Source organism: Epinephelus moara, chromosome 24, assembly GCF_006386435.1.
Source record: "Epinephelus moara isolate mb chromosome 24, YSFRI_EMoa_1.0, whole genome shotgun sequence".
Classification (NCBI taxonomy): Eukaryota; Metazoa; Chordata; class Actinopteri; order Perciformes; family Serranidae; genus Epinephelus; species Epinephelus moara.
Genome location: NC_065529.1, coordinates 19685990 through 19706872, shown reverse-complemented (window position 1 = coordinate 19706872; position 20883 = coordinate 19685990). Strand labels below are relative to the sequence as shown.

At 41.3% G+C, this 20883-nt stretch overlaps 1 protein-coding gene across 3 annotated transcripts in view; it reads left to right on the top strand.

The window, feature by feature from the left end:
* The window catches only part of tacc1 (transforming, acidic coiled-coil containing protein 1), a 38303-nt gene extending 17632 nt beyond the window's left edge, over window positions 1-20671 (top strand). For 2 of the 3 annotated variants that reach the window (XM_050037455.1, XM_050037454.1), the window contains exons 2-13: window positions 7178-7287; window positions 9995-11465; window positions 12417-12480; window positions 13188-13377; window positions 14106-14170; window positions 14726-14857; window positions 14973-15049; window positions 15184-15227; window positions 16542-16705; window positions 16800-16906; window positions 17010-17130; window positions 18339-20671. In XM_050037455.1, coding sequence (XP_049893412.1) covers window positions 10066-11465; window positions 12417-12480; window positions 13188-13377; window positions 14106-14170; window positions 14726-14857; window positions 14973-15049; window positions 15184-15227; window positions 16542-16705; window positions 16800-16906; window positions 17010-17130; window positions 18339-18404 — 2430 coding nt within the window. In that variant the 5' untranslated portion in view covers window positions 7178-7287; window positions 9995-10065 and the 3' untranslated portion in view covers window positions 18405-20671. Of the gene's footprint in view, window positions 1-5255; window positions 5756-7177; window positions 7288-9994; window positions 11466-12416; window positions 12481-13187; window positions 13378-14105; window positions 14171-14725; window positions 14858-14972; window positions 15050-15183; window positions 15228-16541; window positions 16706-16799; window positions 16907-17009; window positions 17131-18338 lie in introns of those variants that run through there. The other variant, XM_050037453.1, reaches the window with a different exon arrangement.
* Window positions 20672-20883: the final 212 nt, after the last annotated feature.

Sequence of the window (20883 nt, the reverse complement as noted above, 5' to 3'; positions counted from 1 at the left end):
TGTGAGATCATCTGCTAACTATACATAGTGGAAATAGCTTTGCATCATTAGCTCCTGTAAGCAGTGAGTGACAGGGCACTGTCAAGTTGTGGAAGGAGGCGAAAACTGTTTTTAACAGACTACCACGGCTCCTGCACCAAAATTAACCATTTAGCTAGGTTAGTCTAAGCTAACAGCTAACAACTGACATTATTCAAAGCACTGGGGATGTATGTTATTCCTCAAAATATCTCTTCTTACACTTTTATTTTGTGTTTGAATTGGCAAACCACCCTTTTAACTGTTCTCATAGTAACAATACAAAGTTGTTTTAGTTATGTAGTTATAGCCCTGAAAAACAATCAAATTGTGTTTTTGTCAGATCTGTCAGTGAATTTGCAAGAATGTATTTTAGTGTAGTATAATGATTGCTAATTACAAATTCAAGGGGAGTAAATGGAAGAGAGCCTGATTACCAGTAAAGAAAAAGCCAGGGCCCCAGTACTCCAGAGGTCTCGAAAGCTTTAGGCTTCCAGTGGGTCAAATAGGTTGTGTTAATTAAAATGGAAAGTTGTTTGGGAATATGCAACACCACAGCCCAAAATTGAATAACATTCAATGAGTTTCAAGGATGGTCTTGAATGGGACCATTTAGTGCTTACATGCTGCATATTCCTAAATTAATGACACACTACGTATCATGGCCTGAAAAGACGTTAGGGCATTAGCCCAATTGCTTGTTTATGGTGGACATAGCATGACAATGCAAATTAAATAAACAATAAAATTGAGATTTAAATGAAGTTTGTGCTGTATGTTGAGGCTGAGTTGTAGCTTAAATACATTGCAAGTGAAATGGGCTCCAAAGGAGGGCTGTAGCTAACGGTTATTTTCATTGTCAATCAATTGTGTTGATTTTTTTCTAGATTAATCAATTTGTTGTTCGGTCTATAAAATGTCAGAAAATGGTGAAAAATGTCGATCAGTGTTTCTCAAACTCCAACATGATGTTCTCAAATGTCTTGTTTTGTCCACAACCCAAAGATACTCAATTTACTGTCAAAAAGCTGTTAAGAAACCAGATATTCACATTTAAGGACCTGGAATCAGAGAATTTTGACTTCGTTTGTTTGTTTTAAAATTACTCAAACTGATTAATCAATTTCCAGAAATAACTTGGCGATTAATTTGATAGTTGACAACCAATCGATTAACTGTTGCAGCTCTACTCCAAAGTCTTTTATACATTTTATAACTCATGGCCTTGACATGCCATCATGAACGACTTATGTGCACTAATGAACATTATGAATGAAGTGTGAATGCTGAGTTAAGGAAATGAATGAGCCTCTGTGTACTTGCATTGTGCTTTATATAACTCATAAACTATACATGTCATCGCAGTGCACGTTCATACAGTTTATTGGTGTGCAACAGTTAGCATCTTGAATTATGAGGGAAATTTGAACTGTATAAAGGTGTACCACATAATAGATGCCATATACTAATTTTAGGTTTGTGTATGAACTTTGTCAACTAAGTATTCAAACTGATGATGTTTATTGCTATCAGATATGTAAACAGCATTTTCACCAATGTTTTTTTCATCTGAGGTGCACTGTTCAAATGTCACTTTGCACTTAAACCACTAGATGTTGCTGCAACACACTGAGTCTGTGATTTGACAGCTCACAGTGAAACTGAGGTAAATATTTGATGTATGGGTACTTGTCTGGCCTGAGAAGGTAGTTACTCATATCTGGCAGGATGTGGTCATAAGTTCAAGTCAAATCTGGCTGCTGCTGGTTGATGAATGTTCATCTCACACTGTTCAGTTTGCCACTGAGATGTTTGGTTCCCTCACAGGGGAAAGTCAGGACAGTTATGCTAACATAGGCTAGTTGTTGCACAAATCATCTCTGTCAATGGCTCATGTTCCACTTGTCCTTCCTCTTCCTCATCTGTTCCTCAAACACACACATCACTATTCTTCTGGTCACATTTTGATTGCCTTCCTTCCTCATTGTGTCTACGCTTATTTCAGGCTCCAGTGGAAGGGCTGTAGCATAATGATGTGGCTCCACTATTGTCCTCTAAAAATGAAATGCAGTCTCTATTTATGGAGAGAGTTTATTTAAAGTATGATACTGGAGACACAGTGTAAATATATCATGTGCTTATGTGCAGCTTGTACCTCTGCATTCTTTCAGACACTTGAGCCATGAAGTTACAGGGCAGCTTTGTCGGTAAAATATTGTTTTTGGATGTTAAGCCTGACATGGAGTCTAAACATAACTGTGTCGTTAGTCATATTTGTGCAGAGACAGGCAGAATTTGAGTTGTTGTGTTGACTCAGAAAAGGCTAGAGTTGTTTTCCTTCTAGTTTTAGGGACTTTGTTTTCTCAAAAATGCCTTTGGGTTCCTCCCACTGTGTTTGAAATCGGAGCTCCTTTGAGATTGTGTTTGGATTTTGGTGGAGCGTCAGACTTCTTGGCAGGACCTCTTGTGGCTGTAGCTATGGTGGTGATGGCAAAATGGGTTGGTCTTTTATCTGGAGACACACACAGCTGCCTCATACTGATGTTTATTGATGCCATTTTTAGACTAGAAAACATGCATAACGCTGTCATCTGTGAGGACGACTGGTTTGTTTTTAAAGGAGTGGAAAAGATAATGGTGCTCAGTTAAGTTTTTTTTAGCATGTTTGTAAAAAGAAAACTGGCAAAGAATTGTTATGACTTTATGTTAGGGATGGTAATAGGAGCCCTGTCTTATGTAACCCACTTATCCCTGGCTACCATGAGTCTTCACTGCTCACCACTTATTCAGTGAGCCATTTAGAATAAACAGAGAATCCATGGAAACAAAGAGTTTAATGCTCTTTCCACTTGCAAACATTAATTTATTGTGGGGAAAAAAAAGCTTGATAGATGAAGAAAACACTCCCCTATCATGCCTTCCTAATTCTCATGTGTTTCTCATGTGTTGTAGCTCTGTCTGTTGATGAAATATTGCCTAAGTGTTGTCCAGTGGACAAGGATTGCAGCTCATAACGTGTGAAAAGACAGTAATCTTCTGCTCTAATAAGCCTGATGTACTGAGGGTCTCCACTGTGGCTTCGTGACTTAAAAAACTGGAGAGCCTAGTGCTTTTTTGAGCTAACCTTTTACGGACAAGAAACCAATACTGACCCTAGAATAAAGGCACAAATTGATCCTCTTGCTCAAGTGATATTCTCTTTGGACTACATGTATATTATCAATGCAAGCAGGTATCCCCCTCACCCTCACCCCAGCCTCAAGCTCCACCAGACCCAGACAGTAAATAAGTGGGCAGAGGACAAACTCCACCCTTTCTGGTCCAGTGTGGAAACTCTGAGCCTGACTGAGGCACGTGTGTCTCTGCTCCTCCATCGGAATTTGGGAGGAGTTTAGCTGCTGCGTTGCCAAACCAAACCTTGGAGGAGTTACTGGAGGGGGAGTACAGTATTAGAAAACAATACACATAGGATGCACAGGCATGTTAAATGACAAGACTCCCAAAATAAAAATATCAAATCTACCAAAGAACAGAAGCAGTGTCTGCTTTGAGGCTCTGATATGTGTTTCATTTGGCTTTGAAAACTCACATATTAAAATTCTAATTGTTAATAATAAGTTTACTTTTCAAAACAAAGTTACAAAGTGCTATACATGGACAAATCAAGACAAAACAATTCAGCCCTATAAGCACACAACTAAAAGTACAGAAAAAGAATGAAATACATAGTAAAATAATAAAAGTGTGAAATAAACAAATAGAACAAATAAAACATTTTAGAAGTAATGTGACAAATTGATGACATTTATAAAATTGTTTTTGTGTTTGATTATTAAGATGAGTTTTAAGAAGTTATTCATAATGTTACTGATTCTCCAAGATGTAGATCCACAGACAGGAAGTTCCACAGCTGAGTGGCCCTGACCTCAAAAGCCCTGTCACCTTTAGTTTTGAGCCAGCAGAGAGCTGCCTGAGAATCCGAGGTTGCACTCTGGCTTATAGGGGAGCAGCAATTCAGCAGTATAACTAGGATAAAATTGTAGACAGAGCGCCAAGAGTATTCTGTAGAGAGGGTGAGGACCTTGGAGGACCAGCTGGAGGAAGTCTGGGGACATCCAGTTTTGATTTCTGATGCACAAGACATTAGATTATATCACTGGCCTTCACTGGTTTGGGATAAAGATCTGAGTTTTACCCATGTTACAACAATGGAGAATGAATGTTGTGTTTGTGGATAACATGTACCACTGGGAGCAAGTATATAGAACAACGGGGGGCCAGGGATGGAGCCCTGGGGAACACCACTGGTCAGAGGTGTCACTAAAAAGGGAGTTCCCACCATGTGTGATTGTACACTTGAGGCTGGCCCGTTTATCATGGTGATAAAACAAAATCGCACCATCAACTGTATTAAATGGAGAGCTGTAATCAAGTAAAATTTAAATAGCATAATCACCAGCATCAGCTGTTAGTAATAGATTGAGTCTAGACTAGAGTCTTTTTCCAGAAGCTGTTTATCTTTTCTATGTCAGTGGTCTCTTGGTCTACATGGAAAGCCCGCTGTTGATATTAGTGAATGGCGTTGGCTTTTTTTAAGCAGCATTAGTTATTTTAGAAAACAGTCTCTTGTACTGTTGAGGTATTTCAGACACACGTCATGGGTTATGTCATGCTTTCTTTTCCCTGACGACATTGAACAATACCGGTGTCATATACAACAATGGGTTTTAACCATCCTTTAATTAGTGCATTTAGGGTTGTAGTTCCCTGTCTGTTCAGTTATCTGAACTGATAGCGCAGACAAATTGAAGCCAGCCAGGTAGGTATCCTGGGGCTATCACACAGAACAGGTTCCCCTGGTCATGCATGCCTGCCACTGGATGGGAGAAACAGTTAACTGTTTAGCAGCCCGGGGAGCAAAGGAGGCTTAAAAATCCAGCCCCACATTCCTAACTTCTCTCTAGGCTATAAAATGTGGAGCCCCAACAGTCCAGCTCCTCCTCCACCTTCTGTGTTTGTTTTCTGACTCCCTCCTTTTGCTTCAGAGTGGAAGAGCGGCCTGACAGGATCATACCATTCTCCAACCACAGGGGAACTCATGTAGTTGAGTAACTAGAAGCAGCATTCTTTTTAAGAGCTTTGAGCTTCCTGCCTCCCCCGCCTGTGTTTTTGTGAGTGGACTGTCTCGAGGTGGAGGGGAGTTTGGGAGGGGGTGCTCAGCAGAGGAGAGAGTGAGAACAGCATTTTGAAACCCAGCTGATCAGAGCAGTGGTATTCTGCCACAGAGGCAGGGGGAGAGGGAGCGTGACTGGAAAAAAGAATAGAGAATATAAAAGAAAGCAGCTGCAGTCTTTGTGATTCTAAGACGGAGAATTTACAAACAGAAGAGTGGAAAAGAAATGTCTCTGTCCTTTCATGGGAACCTGGGAAGTCGTGTGAAGAGAGAGGCTCTGTGGAAAGATGTGAGAGCTGTTGGCAGGGTGGAAATCTGAGGAAGAAACACACAGAAAAGGATCAGCGAGGCTCTGGAAACCAGTCCAGTGAGTCTTTGAGTTGAAAGAAGCCTCGTGGAAAGAGGAGTGATGTCTTGGCTGTCACCCGTGTCATGGGCCAAATGGACGTGGACGGCAGTGCGAGGGGGAGAGGAGGATGAAGAGGGGCAGGAGGCCAACGAGGAGAGGGAGCAACATGGAGAGAGAGGAGAGGAGGAGGAGGAGGAGAGATCTCAAGGCTGCAGGCAAGTGTTGTGCTGTAGCCCTGAGACTTCTGAATCCGTGATTCACCCTGTCTGGACTGGAGGAGGGGGCATTTTCACATATGTGTTCATGTGTGTGTCCACCTGTCAGGTTGAGGAATCTAATATTATGAAAGTTAGATGGAAACCCTGATGTCTTATCTGCATTTTTTACATGCAGAAATGTCAGATGTGTCATGTTGTCGCGCAGTGGTGACACATTTCTGGTGTGTCTGTGGTTTGGGTTGCACGGTGTTTGAGCTGAATGTTTTTCTCAGCCTAAATGACACTACATCCTCCTTTCTGTGGCCTCACAGCAATAACACACACTGCACCTAGTTTAATGATGTAATCATTGCTCACAAACATGACACATGTTCGAGACGTTAGGGCCTTATTGTCTCTCTTTGCTCCTCGTGTCTGCTTTGATGACCACATTATCTTGGCCATTGTTCCAAGTAAAGATTCACAACTACTTCTTTGAGCAGATAATGTATCACTGCCCTACCACGAGGCCTAAAGCCATGTTTGTTCACTATCACAGCAGTTATCTAACCAGAGTCTTATTAATGTCTAACCAGACTGTGATGTGGCTTCTTGATGTGATCAGATCACATTTAAATGTTGTTTTTAGTTGTAGTATTCACATCTTATTTTAAAATACACATGTAGTTTGCGTGGTGTAGTCTAGTACCTCGTTCTGTGTAGTGCTGAAGATGTGACAGGAAAGAGTGGGTTGCCCTATTTCCTCTTTTCCTCTATCATTTACTTAATCTTTCTCTTACTCTCAGTTACTGCCATGAATCAAATGATGAGTGCAGACACTGCTGAGCGCTGCCAAAGCATAACATCAGAGGAGAAAGTGTAATATAGATGGATTTTAGGAAAGTAGAGACCGGTAAAGGTGTATCAAAGTTTTCTTTGTGCATGATACATAATAATAGAAGTATCAACATGTGTATATGATTATATTCAGTACACTACAGGTTTATATCCAAAACAGCGCTGGCACTTTTGTAGTATCATCCATGCTATTGTCTGATCTTTGCTTTTTTTATTCCAAAGAAAAACATAGTCGTACCCCTTAAGGCCTCAAAAAAAGTATTCAAATAAGTCATTAGAAGGGAACATCACTCTTAAGTTGAAGTATCATGATGAAGGGTCATGCGACAGGACGGAGCGGATAGAAAGCGTAAATTGCTTTTGTTCTTGCACATATTGCACATTTTAATGCAGTTCTGTTTACGCAAGTCTTCTTTCACAGTGCTGAGTCAGCCTTTTGCTTCTGAGTGTACACAGCTCCAGTATTTATAACTCGATCATTACTCCTCAGTTACATAAGGATAATTCTGTCCTCCTGTTTTCTCATGTTTTGAATGTTTGGAAAGTTCATGCTCTCTCCCTGTCCCTCTCTTGCTTCCACAGCTCCGACTCAGAGGGTCATTTCGACACTCCTGAGGCAGCAACTCCTGTCCGCGCCCCTCCGACCTTCCCAGGAGAGCTGGAGAACAACAACACTGATGCAGACCAAACAGGTGAGACCACTGTTGAGCAAATAACACAGAGGGAGAGAAACAGAAGCAGAGTCGGCATACATGCTGGTCAAGACGTAAACACACTGCACTAACACCTCGGGGTGGCTGAAGGTTCTCATTAACATTACAAATACAGGAAAGATCACAGGAGTTTCAAGTACACAGCAAATAAAGAAAGAGTGTCCCTCCTTAAAGTTGCCATGGAAACAAGAGTCTTTTGATGTTGCTCGAAATGTTCAGACATCACGTGTGTGTGCATGTGTTTGTCTTGGACCAGCATAAGAAAAATGTTTCCAAAATGCATCAACTAACTAAGTCATCTTTATATGATAAGCACATCTGGGCAAATATGAACTCCACTACTGTGTCTGAATTGTGTGCGTGGCGTATTAGGTTCACCGCGCCAGAGTAATTGGATACATATGCAGTCTGACTGTTTCAGGAATGTACCAACCTACTGCATTTTAGCTTTAAATTGTACTTCACCTGCCCTTTTTAACTATAAGCACCATGCAGCAAATGTGTTGAATCACAGCAGTTTATTACAGGTACCTAAGGTAACTAACACCTCAGCAGTGAAACATGTCCTGCATGCTTGGTATGTAAGCTGGTATGCACACTGAGTTTCGGGTGGGTTTTGAGTGTGATGATGGCGCTGTCGCTGTCATATGAATCACTGAGAGGAGGAGCCTATAACAGAGTGTGGGAATGGCCTTTGCTCTGGAATTCAACAGGTTCAACAAAAGCTTTGAGTCGCCCCGTTTTGTATTGGTAACTGATAGAGGTCACAATGAGGGGAGTGATTAAACAAAGCTTGTTATCAGGCTGAAACCATCACACAGCTGACTTTTTAAGGAGGTTTTTAGGAGACCATGTGTTTATGGGAGGCTGTTACTGTTTTGGTTGGAATATATCCTTCCTGTAAAACAGCTCCGACAACATCTCCCAAAGTGTACGTTGTGAAGGTCGACCAGTATAGAGCGAGGAGGGAGTTCACTTTTGTGTCAACCACAAACATCCCTCCCTGCAGCTGTGTATGAGGAAGTTTGAATCCTGGCAGGCAGGAGTTGAAGTGCCTCTAGAAACCTCTTTGAATATAAACATGCTCATAGCTGTGTTTGTCTGTGCCCATCCAAAGCCTCCATTACTTCATTAGTGTCACTCTGTACATGAGGATGGTTTATAAATATTTAACAGACAGCTGAAGAGCCAAAAAGGCAGCTAACAGTAAAGGGGTCGCATGTGACAATCAGAGCATATCTATGGTTCACAGTCTGAGCAGAGATTGTCTGCTCACAGCTCTCAGTATGGAGGTGGCTTAACTGGCAGCTAGCAGCTAATGGTGCTTACTCAGTCAATAGTGTTAACAACGGCAACAGTGCTGAGAGAGCTAATGGCGTTAATGTGGGGTGAAACCAGAGAGTGGGTGTTATGCCTCTGCCACGACTCTGTTCAACCTCTGGAGGTCGGGATGGTGTATCATTGATTAGCTAGACAGTAGGATACACATACAAAACATGCACTAACATGCACGCTCAGCTGGACAGGCTACCACAACAACGGACAGAGAAGCTCGGACAAGAACACACACAGGGAAAGCGTACCTCCATTTTCTGCTCAGGATGCCATTATTCGACTATATCTTTACATTGCAAGTAGTGGTTTACTGCTATATTAATGTTCTGAATGTTCCATACAGCTCCTTTAGCTTGCTTACATTAACAGATGGATACATGAGGGTTGCTTTGTATTTCTCCTGGATGGATCTATCCATCGATCAGTCCATCCAATTCATGATAAACTGACATTCGACTTGAGTTAAAATACATGTGCAATTCATTATCAAACTATCTGCAATGTTTTGGTTTTTCAAAACACTGAAAAAACTGCCTGAAATTCAGGATAGTCCCTAAAATAATAATAATATATAGAAAATATAGGTGTGTTTGATTTAAACCAGCTACTATGCACAGGTATTTTTTTTACTCATACTAAAACAATGAAGTGTATCGTTAAAAACTGGTAAACAAATGCAAAACAATTCATTTTACTATTCAAATTAGACCATGTTTTGCGTATTATTACAATCAGGCACTACAGCTGAGTGAGATTCATCCCTGCTGCGACACGTTCTGCCTTTATAAACACAAGAGTGAGAGAACAAATGGGGATTCTTATACTTTTCTACTGAATATGCATGTTGATACTGATGTCTGTACGGGCATGTTGATTGCAGGAGCACTTTGAAAATGGCACTCTGGCGACATGCTAGTGGAAGTAGGTAGAAACACAGCAGGCTGTGCTAGTATCCTAGCAACATAATATTACATGAATATGGCGAGCATGACAGGCACACTGAAACATGTTGATGTGTCAAAATGTCCCCCCGGAGACAATAATTACTCCTCAACAGCCGCTGTCCCCGTTGTCAGCTACATGAAATCAATCATATAACTCTTATTTCTTTTTTCTTTTCTTCTGATGCACTACTTGGTTATAAATGTCATGGCCCTCATAGTAAGACATTGCCATGGCAACAGCAGCAATTGGAGCAGTTGGCTGGCTAGGAACCAATCAGATGTCACCTACATCTGAGTTCAGATTTGATTGGAGAGATAGGGAATCATAAAAAGATGTGTGCATGTGGTTTTATTTCTGTATTTTGAATATGTTTTATGGTTAATTCTGGTGTTTTCTTATTCTTCAGATGTGGATCAGGAGGAGCAGCTGATAGTGACTGCACCTGTTTGGGATCAGGATATTTTACTCCGCCACAACATGGGTCAGGATGAGCCTGCGGCCGCTGTGGGTGGCCCGTTGGAAGTAAACATCCAGACCCTGGAAGCAGAACAAACAGAGAATCATACCGAAGCCTTGAACTCTGTGCCTGTCCCTGCTTCATCCTCAGTGAGGGAAGCGCCTGAAGAAGTTGAATGCACAGCAACACCTTCTGAGCCACCCCAAGCCCCAGTCCCCGTCCTAGTTTCAGATCCTGTCCCGGAGTTGGCCTCAGACCCAGCCCCTGCTTCTGCTCCTGCCCCAGCTCCAACTCCAGCTCCTCCCCCTGATCCTGCTGAAACTTCTGCTCCTGTTGAAGCTTCTGTTCCTGTTGAGGCTTTTGCTCCTGCTGAAGCTTCTGCTCCTACTCCTGCTCCAGTTTCTGCTCCTGCTCCAGACTCAGTTCATATCAGTGAACCTACAGACAGCCCAGTTCCAGAGCCCCCAGAGCAGAAACCAGAACCACAGTGCAATGGCCTCGACCAGACAAAGCCTCCTCAAAACACTAAAACCAGCAAGTCTAAGCCTCCACCCCTAAAGGTGGAAGCCTCGCTGAATGAGCTTGCCCAAACAAATGAGGAACAAGAACTTCCTGTACCCAAGGCCACTTACAATTTTGACCCTGATCAGCTGGATGACAGCTTTAACCCCTTCATGAGCGGCGGATCCAAAATCCAGAACTCTCCCCCACCATTTGGGGCAAGCTCTCTCCCCAGACTTGAGCCACTTGGTAGCTCCATGCCCGTGTGTGAGGCCAGTTCAGCAGCTCCAGCAGAAGCAGAGGTGATGGAGCCATCGTCAGAGGCGAAGCCTGTTATGCTGGAGTTCAGTCTGGACGAGGGGACAGTCAGCAAGCCACCCCCAAGGAAATTAGGTGGTAAAAAGACAACTAGCAAACTTGCAGCGAAGAAGCAAAAGGCCAAAGGATCAGCGGCTTCCTGCAAACCAGCACCAGAACCCACAGTGTTAGAAACAGATTCTCAACCAGCATCAGAACCAGTTTCAGATCCTCTTCCAGAAACTGCTTTGCCAGTCACAGACTCCACTGCACCTCTGAACATTGACGATATTCCTATTCCTAAGTCGGGAACATATAACTTTGATCCCAATCAGTGGGACGACCCGAACTTCAATCCGTTTGGTAGCAATAGCAAGGTGAGCAGCTCTCCAGTGCTCCCTAAGGGCTCCTACAGTTTTGATCCAGACAGTTTCGATGACTCTGTGGACCCTTTTAAACCTTCCAAAACCTTGGGCATGGAGGACTCATCCAGTAGTGCCCCTAGTAGTGCCCCTCAGCCGGAGAAAAAAGTAAAAGACGGAGGCAAACAGAAAGCAGGGCAGCCAGCCGGGGAGAAGAAAGTGAGGCAGATCCCCAAGAAGAGCAAAGAAAGGACAATCACGTAAGTCTACTGTCTTCCTTGCCTCAGGAGTTTGCAATTTTGAGGTTTTAACATTATCACCAACAACACAAATTCAGATTTCAGTTTATTTAATTTATACTTTCACCCCACTGAGCTTGCTCTGTATTTGGCAGGATGTGTTAGCATTTACATCCTCTAGTAGTTGGATACCCACCAAACAAAGCTTTGAACACATGGCAAACACTTAACACTGCATACTGGCCATTGATGCAATTCCCACAGGTTATATATAGGCTGTTAAAAGTGCTTATAGCAGCAGGGGTTTGGACTAATTTCAGCTTCTCCAGGTCTGTCGGCATCTCGTGTTTATGCACAACCTTTAAACGATCTAACATGCTGAGCTGAGCACCTTCAGTCACTCACACGCTCTCCTTTGTCTCCTCCTCCCTGATCTGTTCTCCATTCCCTTAATCAATTTCTCCTTCATCCTTCATCCTTCCTTCCTCTTGTCTGTCACGCAACCCCTCTCCAACCTCTGCTTTCGTCCACTTCTATTAGCTCCAGGACATCTGAACAGGCCAAGTTTCTCTGTTTTCTGTTGTAAGTACTCTCACTATCGACGCTCTCTTTCTTTCGTGCATGCCGGCTTCCCATTTTACTCTCATTGTGGCATGTGCTGTGCCAGAACTGACTGTTGACGGAGCATGTGAAGGTTTCACCTCAACTCACAAGGCCATACATCATCAAGTTAATTTGTCCCGTCTTGTGATCCCTTCAGAAGTTGAGCAGCCCTAGAATTATTGTACTAACTATACTAGCTATGTATGTAGCTGTATTGTGGGCCAATGCAATCAGGTCAAAGGGCATCGAAATGTTTTCATCTCTATGGTTGTACGAACAGGAGGAAGATAAGTTAAACTTTTTAAGGATCTCTGCTTTTGGATCTGTGTATTCTGACACGTGTGTTGTCATCATGTGCTTGTTTTGTAGGAATTCCTGTAAAGTTCAGAAATATGATGAGAGCCAGTCCCTGGTGCTCGACGTGTGCAATCAGGTAATGTGTGTTTTGTCAGCTGAAATGGTTCACCTTACTGCAGTGACACTGCAGCGTCCATTATTCAGCAGCTGTCTCACCTCTCGGCCTCTCCTCTTCACACACACACACTCATGCATGCACACAAAAACACTTTGACACTGGCTGACAGGAGCATCAGAAGAGGCTCCAGCTCTGCAGTGGTGGCTTGGCATGGTGACAGAACTGTGACTTATCACTCTGCAGTCAAATATTAGTCTGCTGCTGCCATGTGCCCTCAGTATATCACCTCCTCTGTCCTCAAGAGATCTCCTCAAGACATTGTTTACTGCCTAAGTGTCTCTGTGATAACTTATTGTACTAAAGTTTGTCAAAGCCCATGAAACGGAATTGGATTTTTGTGACTGTGATGAGTCAGTGTTTCTCAGACTTTTTTTTAGTAATATTCCCCCTTTGAATTTTTTTTCAGCCAAGTAATCCCTGACCGGTGCAAAACATTTTGGTTGAAACACACAGGGAGCAAACATTTCTTTTAGCAATCCACATGGTACATATACACTTTCCTATGTAAAAAAAAAAAGTTTTTTACTAAAACAGCTAAATGATTGTTTTCTTACTGTAAGGAGTTCTATATTATATTTCTAATTAATTCTACTTCATATTTGATATTTAAGTATGAAATGAAATGTCAGTACAGTGTGGATTCTGTCTTCCTCCCTTGTCTCCAGGAGGAGGACGAGGTGGTGGCTCAGACCCCAGAGATCACTCAGCAAGTTCATCATGCCACTGATGAGGAGAAGCTCGCCTCCACCGGCATCATGGACCTGACAACAGACAGCCAGGAGGACAAAGGAGAGCCTGAATGCATCAAAGCACCTGTGAAGAAACAGCCAGTCAATGACGTATCTGTCATGGAAGGTATGTTTGGATCCTCTGCTGTGTGAAGAATTTAAAGCAGTGTTTGAAGTTAAAACGAACAATAACATATAGTAAGACGTTTTGGCTCCACAGATAGAGACAGTTGTAAGGTAATTACTCAGTCATGCTACTCATATGCTTCCATATGATGAAAGTGGTATACATCAACTGAAAGCTGGGAACTTGGAAATTTACTTGTGATGTATTTAGATTAATAGTATTTTATAAGGCATATAAAAAGTGTATGCGTCAGGCATGGTGTTAAAACAGGAGGTGTGCCTAGCAGAAAGGTGCCAGTTCCAACACCAGGGTGAATTGGAAAACATGAACAAAGAGAGCGGGTCAGTTATGTAATTTTCTAACTACTGTTGGAGTACTGGACTCTGCAGAGCTCTGAGAATGTGTCAGGCTTTATGAAGGAAAAAAATGGAGCATGCATGCTCAGCAAAACCCTGTCCTGGATACAAGAAAGTTGAAAATGCTACACTAGGGAACAAATGCTTCCCACAGTGGTGCATTAAAACAAGTCTGTGTCAGTGGTGCAAGTATCGCACCATGATTTCATCACAGAAACAATTCTTAAACATTCTTAAAGCTTAACTTGAGGTAAATGAGACATTGAACACAGGAAGGCTACTGTGTGCATTATTTTTGAAACTTAGATATATTTAGGGAATTACTGCAATCAACATTTGTCATTAAATCATTTTGTTTCTTTCTCCTCAAAGATCCTGAGACTAAGATTGTAGATCACCTGGAGGAGAAGGATACCTGCAGTCTGAAAGAAGATATTGTAAGTAGACTATAGAACCACAGGGAGTGTGCAGTATGAATATTTAAACATGACTGGCTTGTTTTGCACCAACTGCTCTTTATCTCAATTGGGAAGAGCCATAATTAGAGTCCTGCTTTATTAATTTCATACTGGGAATTTGTAGATTTCTTATGCCCCAGTATCTATTTTTGCTACAGTAATTAGATTGTTTTTAATCACACAGTATTTGTTTAAGATAACCAAACTTGCACCTTGAGGGAATACAAATGTTTGCTTAATAAAATCAACACACATGTGAATAGTTTTCCCAGAGCACACCTTGAAAAGACATCATGTGATCTGACATGCCATATGGGATCTTCTTGGAAAATGTTAAGGTCATGGATGATCTTGTCAGACAGTCATCGAAACTCCAGCAACATTTGTAGTATTTAGAACAACTTAATTACAAGACCAATGTGTTGCGATGTATTTATCTCGCTTCTCCTGCCACCTTGAAAGTAAGTGAAGGTGCTCCAGAACCCTCACCCTGTTCTTGTCAGATAGACAGTATGTTTTCCTCATGTTCCACAGAGCGAGATATCCATGACCCCAACAACAAAGATGACCAGCAGTGAGGTCACAGACACAGCAGCCCTGTCCCAGGACAACATACCTCTGAGTGAGATGGACAAGGCCGCAGTGCTCACTCTGATCAGAGAAGAGGTACGTCACTGCCACACACTCAGAAATACAGTGCTCCTTTTTATAAAGTGAACCTGCTAATGATTAATGTCTTAGATCTGAACATTTTTCTGTTAATGCCCTGCCTTCCAATCAGATCATCACTAAAGAGATTGAGGTCAATGAGTGGAAGAGAAAGTATGAAGAGAGCAGAGCCGAGGTTGTGGAGATGAGGTATGAAGCATCACGGTTTCTCTAGAACCTCGCCTCACATTTTAAAAAAAATTATGGTGCAAAAAATAATAATGATACTAATTTAGAGTAACAACACTGACAAATGGTGCGCTTTCTATATTTTATCTTGACAGGAAAATAGTTGCAGAGTATGAGAAAACAGTTGCACAGATGATTGGTAAGTTGCTGCCACCTGGTGGTGGTTAATAGTACACAGTAAGTAGCATGTGTTTTTCACGATTGCTCCCCCAGGATTATGACACTTTCAGGAGTCATTAAATTATAAAGGGACAGTTCACCCCAAAATCTAAAATACATATTTCTCCTCTTACCTAATGATATTTTTCAGTCTAGACTGTTTTGGTGTGAGTTGCTGAGTGTTGGATACACCAGCTGTAGAGATGTCTGTCTTCCCTCGAATATAATGAAACTAGGTGGCACTAGATGTGGTGCTCAAAGCATCAAAGAAATATATTTGAAAAACTTAACAGCAGTGTCTCTTTGCAGAAATCTTGACCTAGTTACACAACATAATCCACAGACCTTGTTGTGAGCAGTTTCATAAGGGAACTACTTTCTTTCTACAAAACTACACTTGTCAACTGTTGAACTTGTCAGCCACACAGATGGAAACTACATCTACTCATGGATGAGGGGCTCGTGCTTGCAAGAGCTTGAGATGTAAACATTAATGGTGTCTTCCACCACTGTGCTGTAACAATAGCTAGTTCACTGGTGCTAGGTGATCTAGCAGTAGATGCACACTTCCTTATGTGCTCCGATACAGTTGATGTGTGTCGAAAGAAATTAGTTCCTATGTGAAACTGCTCACACTAGTAAATGGAGTAACTTTTCTAAAAAGAAACACTGCTGCTGAGATTTTCATATGTTTTTTTTTCCTTTGGCGCTTTAAACACCACAAGCAGGATGCCATCTAGTTCCGTTATACTTGACAGACGGTAGACATCTCTGCGGCCGATATTTCCAACACTGCAACTCACACCAAAACAATCTAGACTGAGAAATAGTACTACAGGTAAGAGGAAATATATATATTGATTCTAGGGCCAGCTGTCCCTTTAAGGATTCATTGCATTTAAAATGCATATAGTATAGTGCAGTCAGACGGCACTGTGCATTTTTGTCATATTGGATTTAAAATGAAACCATGGCAATGAGGTTAAGGTGTTATCTGTTTTCTTTATACTGAGAGTGTTTACATTCCTTTCAGAGTGAGACTGTAGTAACTGTCATCAGCCTACAAATTCCAAACACTGGAAAACATAATACTGCTCTGATAGCTTATACTGCACTGTTATTTGATATAACATCTACACAGTGTGGAATTATGCACTGAAATGTTGTGATTCATCTGGTGATGTGCCCATATACGCTTCAAGGTTTCATTTGACAGTGCTGCTTCTGTTTGACTTAAAGATGTGATATACGTCTTGCCCTTACCTCCTTAATATCTTACCTTTGTTGGTTGCAGAGGACGAGCAGCAGCAGAAGTCCTTGTCCTGCACCAAGTCAGTCAGGCAGTTGACCATGGAGAGAGATCAGGCCATTGCTGACCTCAACTCTGTGGAGCGCTCCTTTGCTGACCTCTTCAGGAGGTATGAGAACATGAAGGGAGTCCTGGAGGGCTTCAAGAAGGTCAGTAGAGCTTCAGTATGAACCTCGTGAGATGCTGTCCAGCCCACTACCACACACCTAGATCACTAGATATTCTGTACATGTGTCTCTCCAGAATGAGGAGGTGCTGAAAAAGTGTGCGCAGGACTACCTGATGCGGATCAAGCAGGAGGAGCAACGATACCAGACCCTCAAGCTGCATGCCGAGGAGAAACTGGACAAGTAAGCTGCCATGACAGGTTTTAAATACTGGAAAAAGTTTGCATTTCAAGGGTAGACAACATTTTGACAATCTCTCTTGTCTCCTTTCCTTCCTCTCTAACAGGGCTAATGAGGACATAGCCCAGGTACGTGCCAAGGCCAACGCCGAGAGTGTCGCACTGAGCGCCAGCCTGAGAAAGGAGCAGATGAGGGTGGAGTCACTTGAAAGAGCTGTCCTTCAAAAGGTAGGATGATGGCAAATATGATTAAAATTGATTCACAGTGTTATGCTGTGTGAGTGCGGGGCAGGGTATGCTGAAAAGACACTCTGGATAATTGAGGTTAAAACCTCTTCAGTGGGAGAGTTTTCAGTTTGTGTTATTCTTGTTGGAAGTCTGGTAAAAGGTGCTAAAGAAGGTCTGTTTAAACATCTATGTAATATTATGGAATTAATACTTTAATCAAATAAGATCACAGTTGAGATCATTTGTAGGTCTTATGTCGCAGCAGTGGTAAGATGACCTTAATGTCTGCATTTTCTTTGTCAAGTCTGGTTTTCTCTTTAAGTTTAGTAAAAAAATATACATGTGTCTTCCCATCAGCTTTTTACCTGTTTAATCCCCCTAAAATGTTTTGCTCTCCTTTCTTCTCTTGTGTTGAGCAATTTAGATTCAATACGTGTTTATAGAAAAATCCCACCCATGTGTCTTACAGTGATGAAATGCTGATTAATGATGTTGCATTACAGTGATTTTATCAATGCTTTATTTACAGCAATCTGTAAAATCACTGTAAAGTACTTCATCATGTGCAGGCATTCAGCACAGATTTTATAAATGCATGTCTGCCAACACACTGGTACACATCTAACACTAGGGAGCAGTGTTTCATTTCCTTAAACCAGAGCCTGGTGGGAAAAAGTAGACACAGAACTCCAAGATCAATCCTTGAAAATAAACAAGTAAATAAGAAATGAAAATTGAATAGAGAAACCCAAGTTTGTTTTTTTAAATGATTACTGTTATTTTTTGCTATTTTGTTCTTATTTTCATTTCGTTGATGGGCATCGGCCCAAAAATAGTGTTGTCCTTTCCGACTCATTCTGTGATGAGTTAGTGCCAGTAATTGAGGGAGTACTCAGATCCTTTACTGAAATAAAAGTAGAAATCGCTGTGTTCAGAATCACTTACTAATGTACTGCCTACTGCATAATCATTCTGTTTATGTTGCATATGTCTACTAAATCAGTGATTAAGTATGCCATTAGCAACAGACACTCTTATATATACATGACAGTATCTCATGACTGATTGCTGGTCAGCAGCTCTCACATCTCCGAAGAAGTCACATGCATTATTTGGATAAACTGACCACATATTGGGAATCTGTATCGCTACTTTATCATCCATCATCATCTAAAGTATTTAAACTTCTTTCTCTCTGTCTCTCCCAGAATCAAGAGATCGAGGAGCTCACGAAGATCTGTGATGAACTGATCGCCAAACTGGGAACAGAATAAGAGGCCTTTAATCAAACTCTCACAGCAACATTGATGTAAATACTGTACATGATCACACTCAAGCACACGTCAACCGTTTCTTTCTCACAGCTCATACGTTTTTGGAAAAATACAATTGAATCACAGAACGGTTGCTCTTTTCAGACGGAAATATGAAACCAGAGCAATAATAATTCATAGTGTTGATCATGTCATGGAAGTTGAAGAAGCACAACGTGATCACGAGGTGTGTTTTAACTATTTTGAAGGAGATTTATTGATCTTTGGTTAACCCTTAGAGACCCAGCATAGACCCATTTTCTGTCTATTTTAGAGGGGTACAAGTGATCTTTAGGGGGAGATAGCAGGTCAACAGTATATGATGAAAATGGTATACATCATTAGAAAGCTAGGAACCTAAAGGCTGTGATTACCCTAGAGGTCACAAAACATCGTTTCAAAACTCACAATGAAATGGCTGCTATGGGGGCTAACATCACACATACCCAATTTATGCAATTCCAAGACTGTTTAGGTGTCCCGGTATGCAGAGATATTCATATACAACATTTTTAGAAAAGGCAAATATAACTCATTTATACTGCATGCAAAAAACTGCATGGTTTTTGCCAAAAGCTACACAGAATTAGAATAAAGTGGGCATGTCTGTAAAGGGGAGACTCGTGGGTACCCATAGAACCCATTTTTATTTGATATCTTGTGGTTTTTCTCACCAAATGTAGCCTAACATTGGAGCATTATTTAACCTTATTCCCGGCAGGATAGCATGACGTGGTTGGTACAAATAGATGCCTCAGGTTGTCTGGTCTCACATGATAGCACTTTCATGCTAGCTTACAAAATGAGCACACCACAGCCTCTTTAAGACAGTAATATTGGTTGCGATCGCTGGTGGTCCTGCGGGTCACTTAGGGTTAAGGATTTACAATAAAGGCTTGTTTTATTGGTTAAAGATTCATCAGTTTTTAAGTGTTGATCCTCTTCTTTGAAATGTGTGTGCATTTATTCTATGACGAAGAATTTCCATTATTGTTTTATACAGCAAGTTTAACACAAAACTGTAGGAAATAACTTGGGAACCAAGGGAAAGACGATGTGGGCACACAGCACAGATCTTTAAGCACAGTGCATCTACACTACAATTAACTGTGTTGATGATACAGTCTTCAGAAAGGACAAATCTCTCTATTGAGTGCCTAAACTGATCATAGTGTATTAGTTTTCTGGCCTGTAGATATTTCTTGCTGCCAATTCTTCTGTTCGATTGACATCTACTTTCATCAGCACATGAACTGTAAGTAATATTACTTAAGTTGCCTTTGGGTTTGCCTGTGTTTCACCTGGTTACATACACAGTGTGTGTTGAAGTCCTCACTTATGCAGTTTGAAGTTAAACCACAGAGTTTTGACATCATGTACATTTTGCCTACCATAAATCTCTGGGATTGTTAAATACGAAAAGCACTTAAGAGAATCTTGAATCCTGTTCTGTAATATTTTATTCATCTGATAACATTTTGACAAGGATGGGTGGAAATCAAAGTTTTAGCTTGCTCTTATTATACTGTAATATTAAACCATGTGCCATGTTTAATTTTCTCGCTCTGCGTTTGAGTGCTGGAAAAGTCAGAAACACATTCTGTCGTTGCCATGTAGATATTTCGGGACTGTATTCATATTTTGTGTGTGAGCCCAAATGTTGCTGGTGTGCCTTTATTTTGTCTATTTTGTAAAAAAAAAAAATCCCTTCATGCAGTTGTTTCCAAACTCTGTTGCCAAAGTGTACTGTACACAGTATGTATCTTTCCTTAACAACAGTGAGTTATAAAGGGTTTGCAGTTACGGTGAAGGTCTGTGTTTTGGTGAGCAGTGAGTTCATCATGTAATAATAACTTCATCGCTAACATCAGCATTTTCTGGTCCGATTGAACCCGAGGGAGCGCACAAGTGCATTTTTGGTGAGATGTGTTTCAGATATTATAAAGGACATGTTCTTCTGTGGAAGCCTTGTCAGCACAATCAAATGTCCTTGTATGTAAAACGACCTGAGTTTCAGTGTGACTCTGTGTCCTGCTGTTGTGGCGTCATGTCAGTCTGAAGGTGCTTTTCGATGCAAATCCATTGTTACAGTACAACATGTGTAAATTTTATACTTTATGAAAAGAATATTGTTGCTAATGTTTGTAAAATTGAAGAATTAAGTATACCCAGATGTATGTTAACGGCTATATTTTGTGCATTCCTGAATAAATGGTTAAGATTTAATATATTTCATCCTTTGCCTGATTCATTTAAGATGTGCACATAGCAAATAAGAAACACACGACATCTTTGTTGTTCCTGAGTGAGGAGCAGAAACAGAAGCAAACTCAGTCATTGCTGATCCCCACAGGGAAGCCAGGAGCCGAGTGTCATCACTGTTTTTATGCTCTCTCAGCCAATGTACGGTTGCTTTTTTACAAACATGTCATTAGTGGTC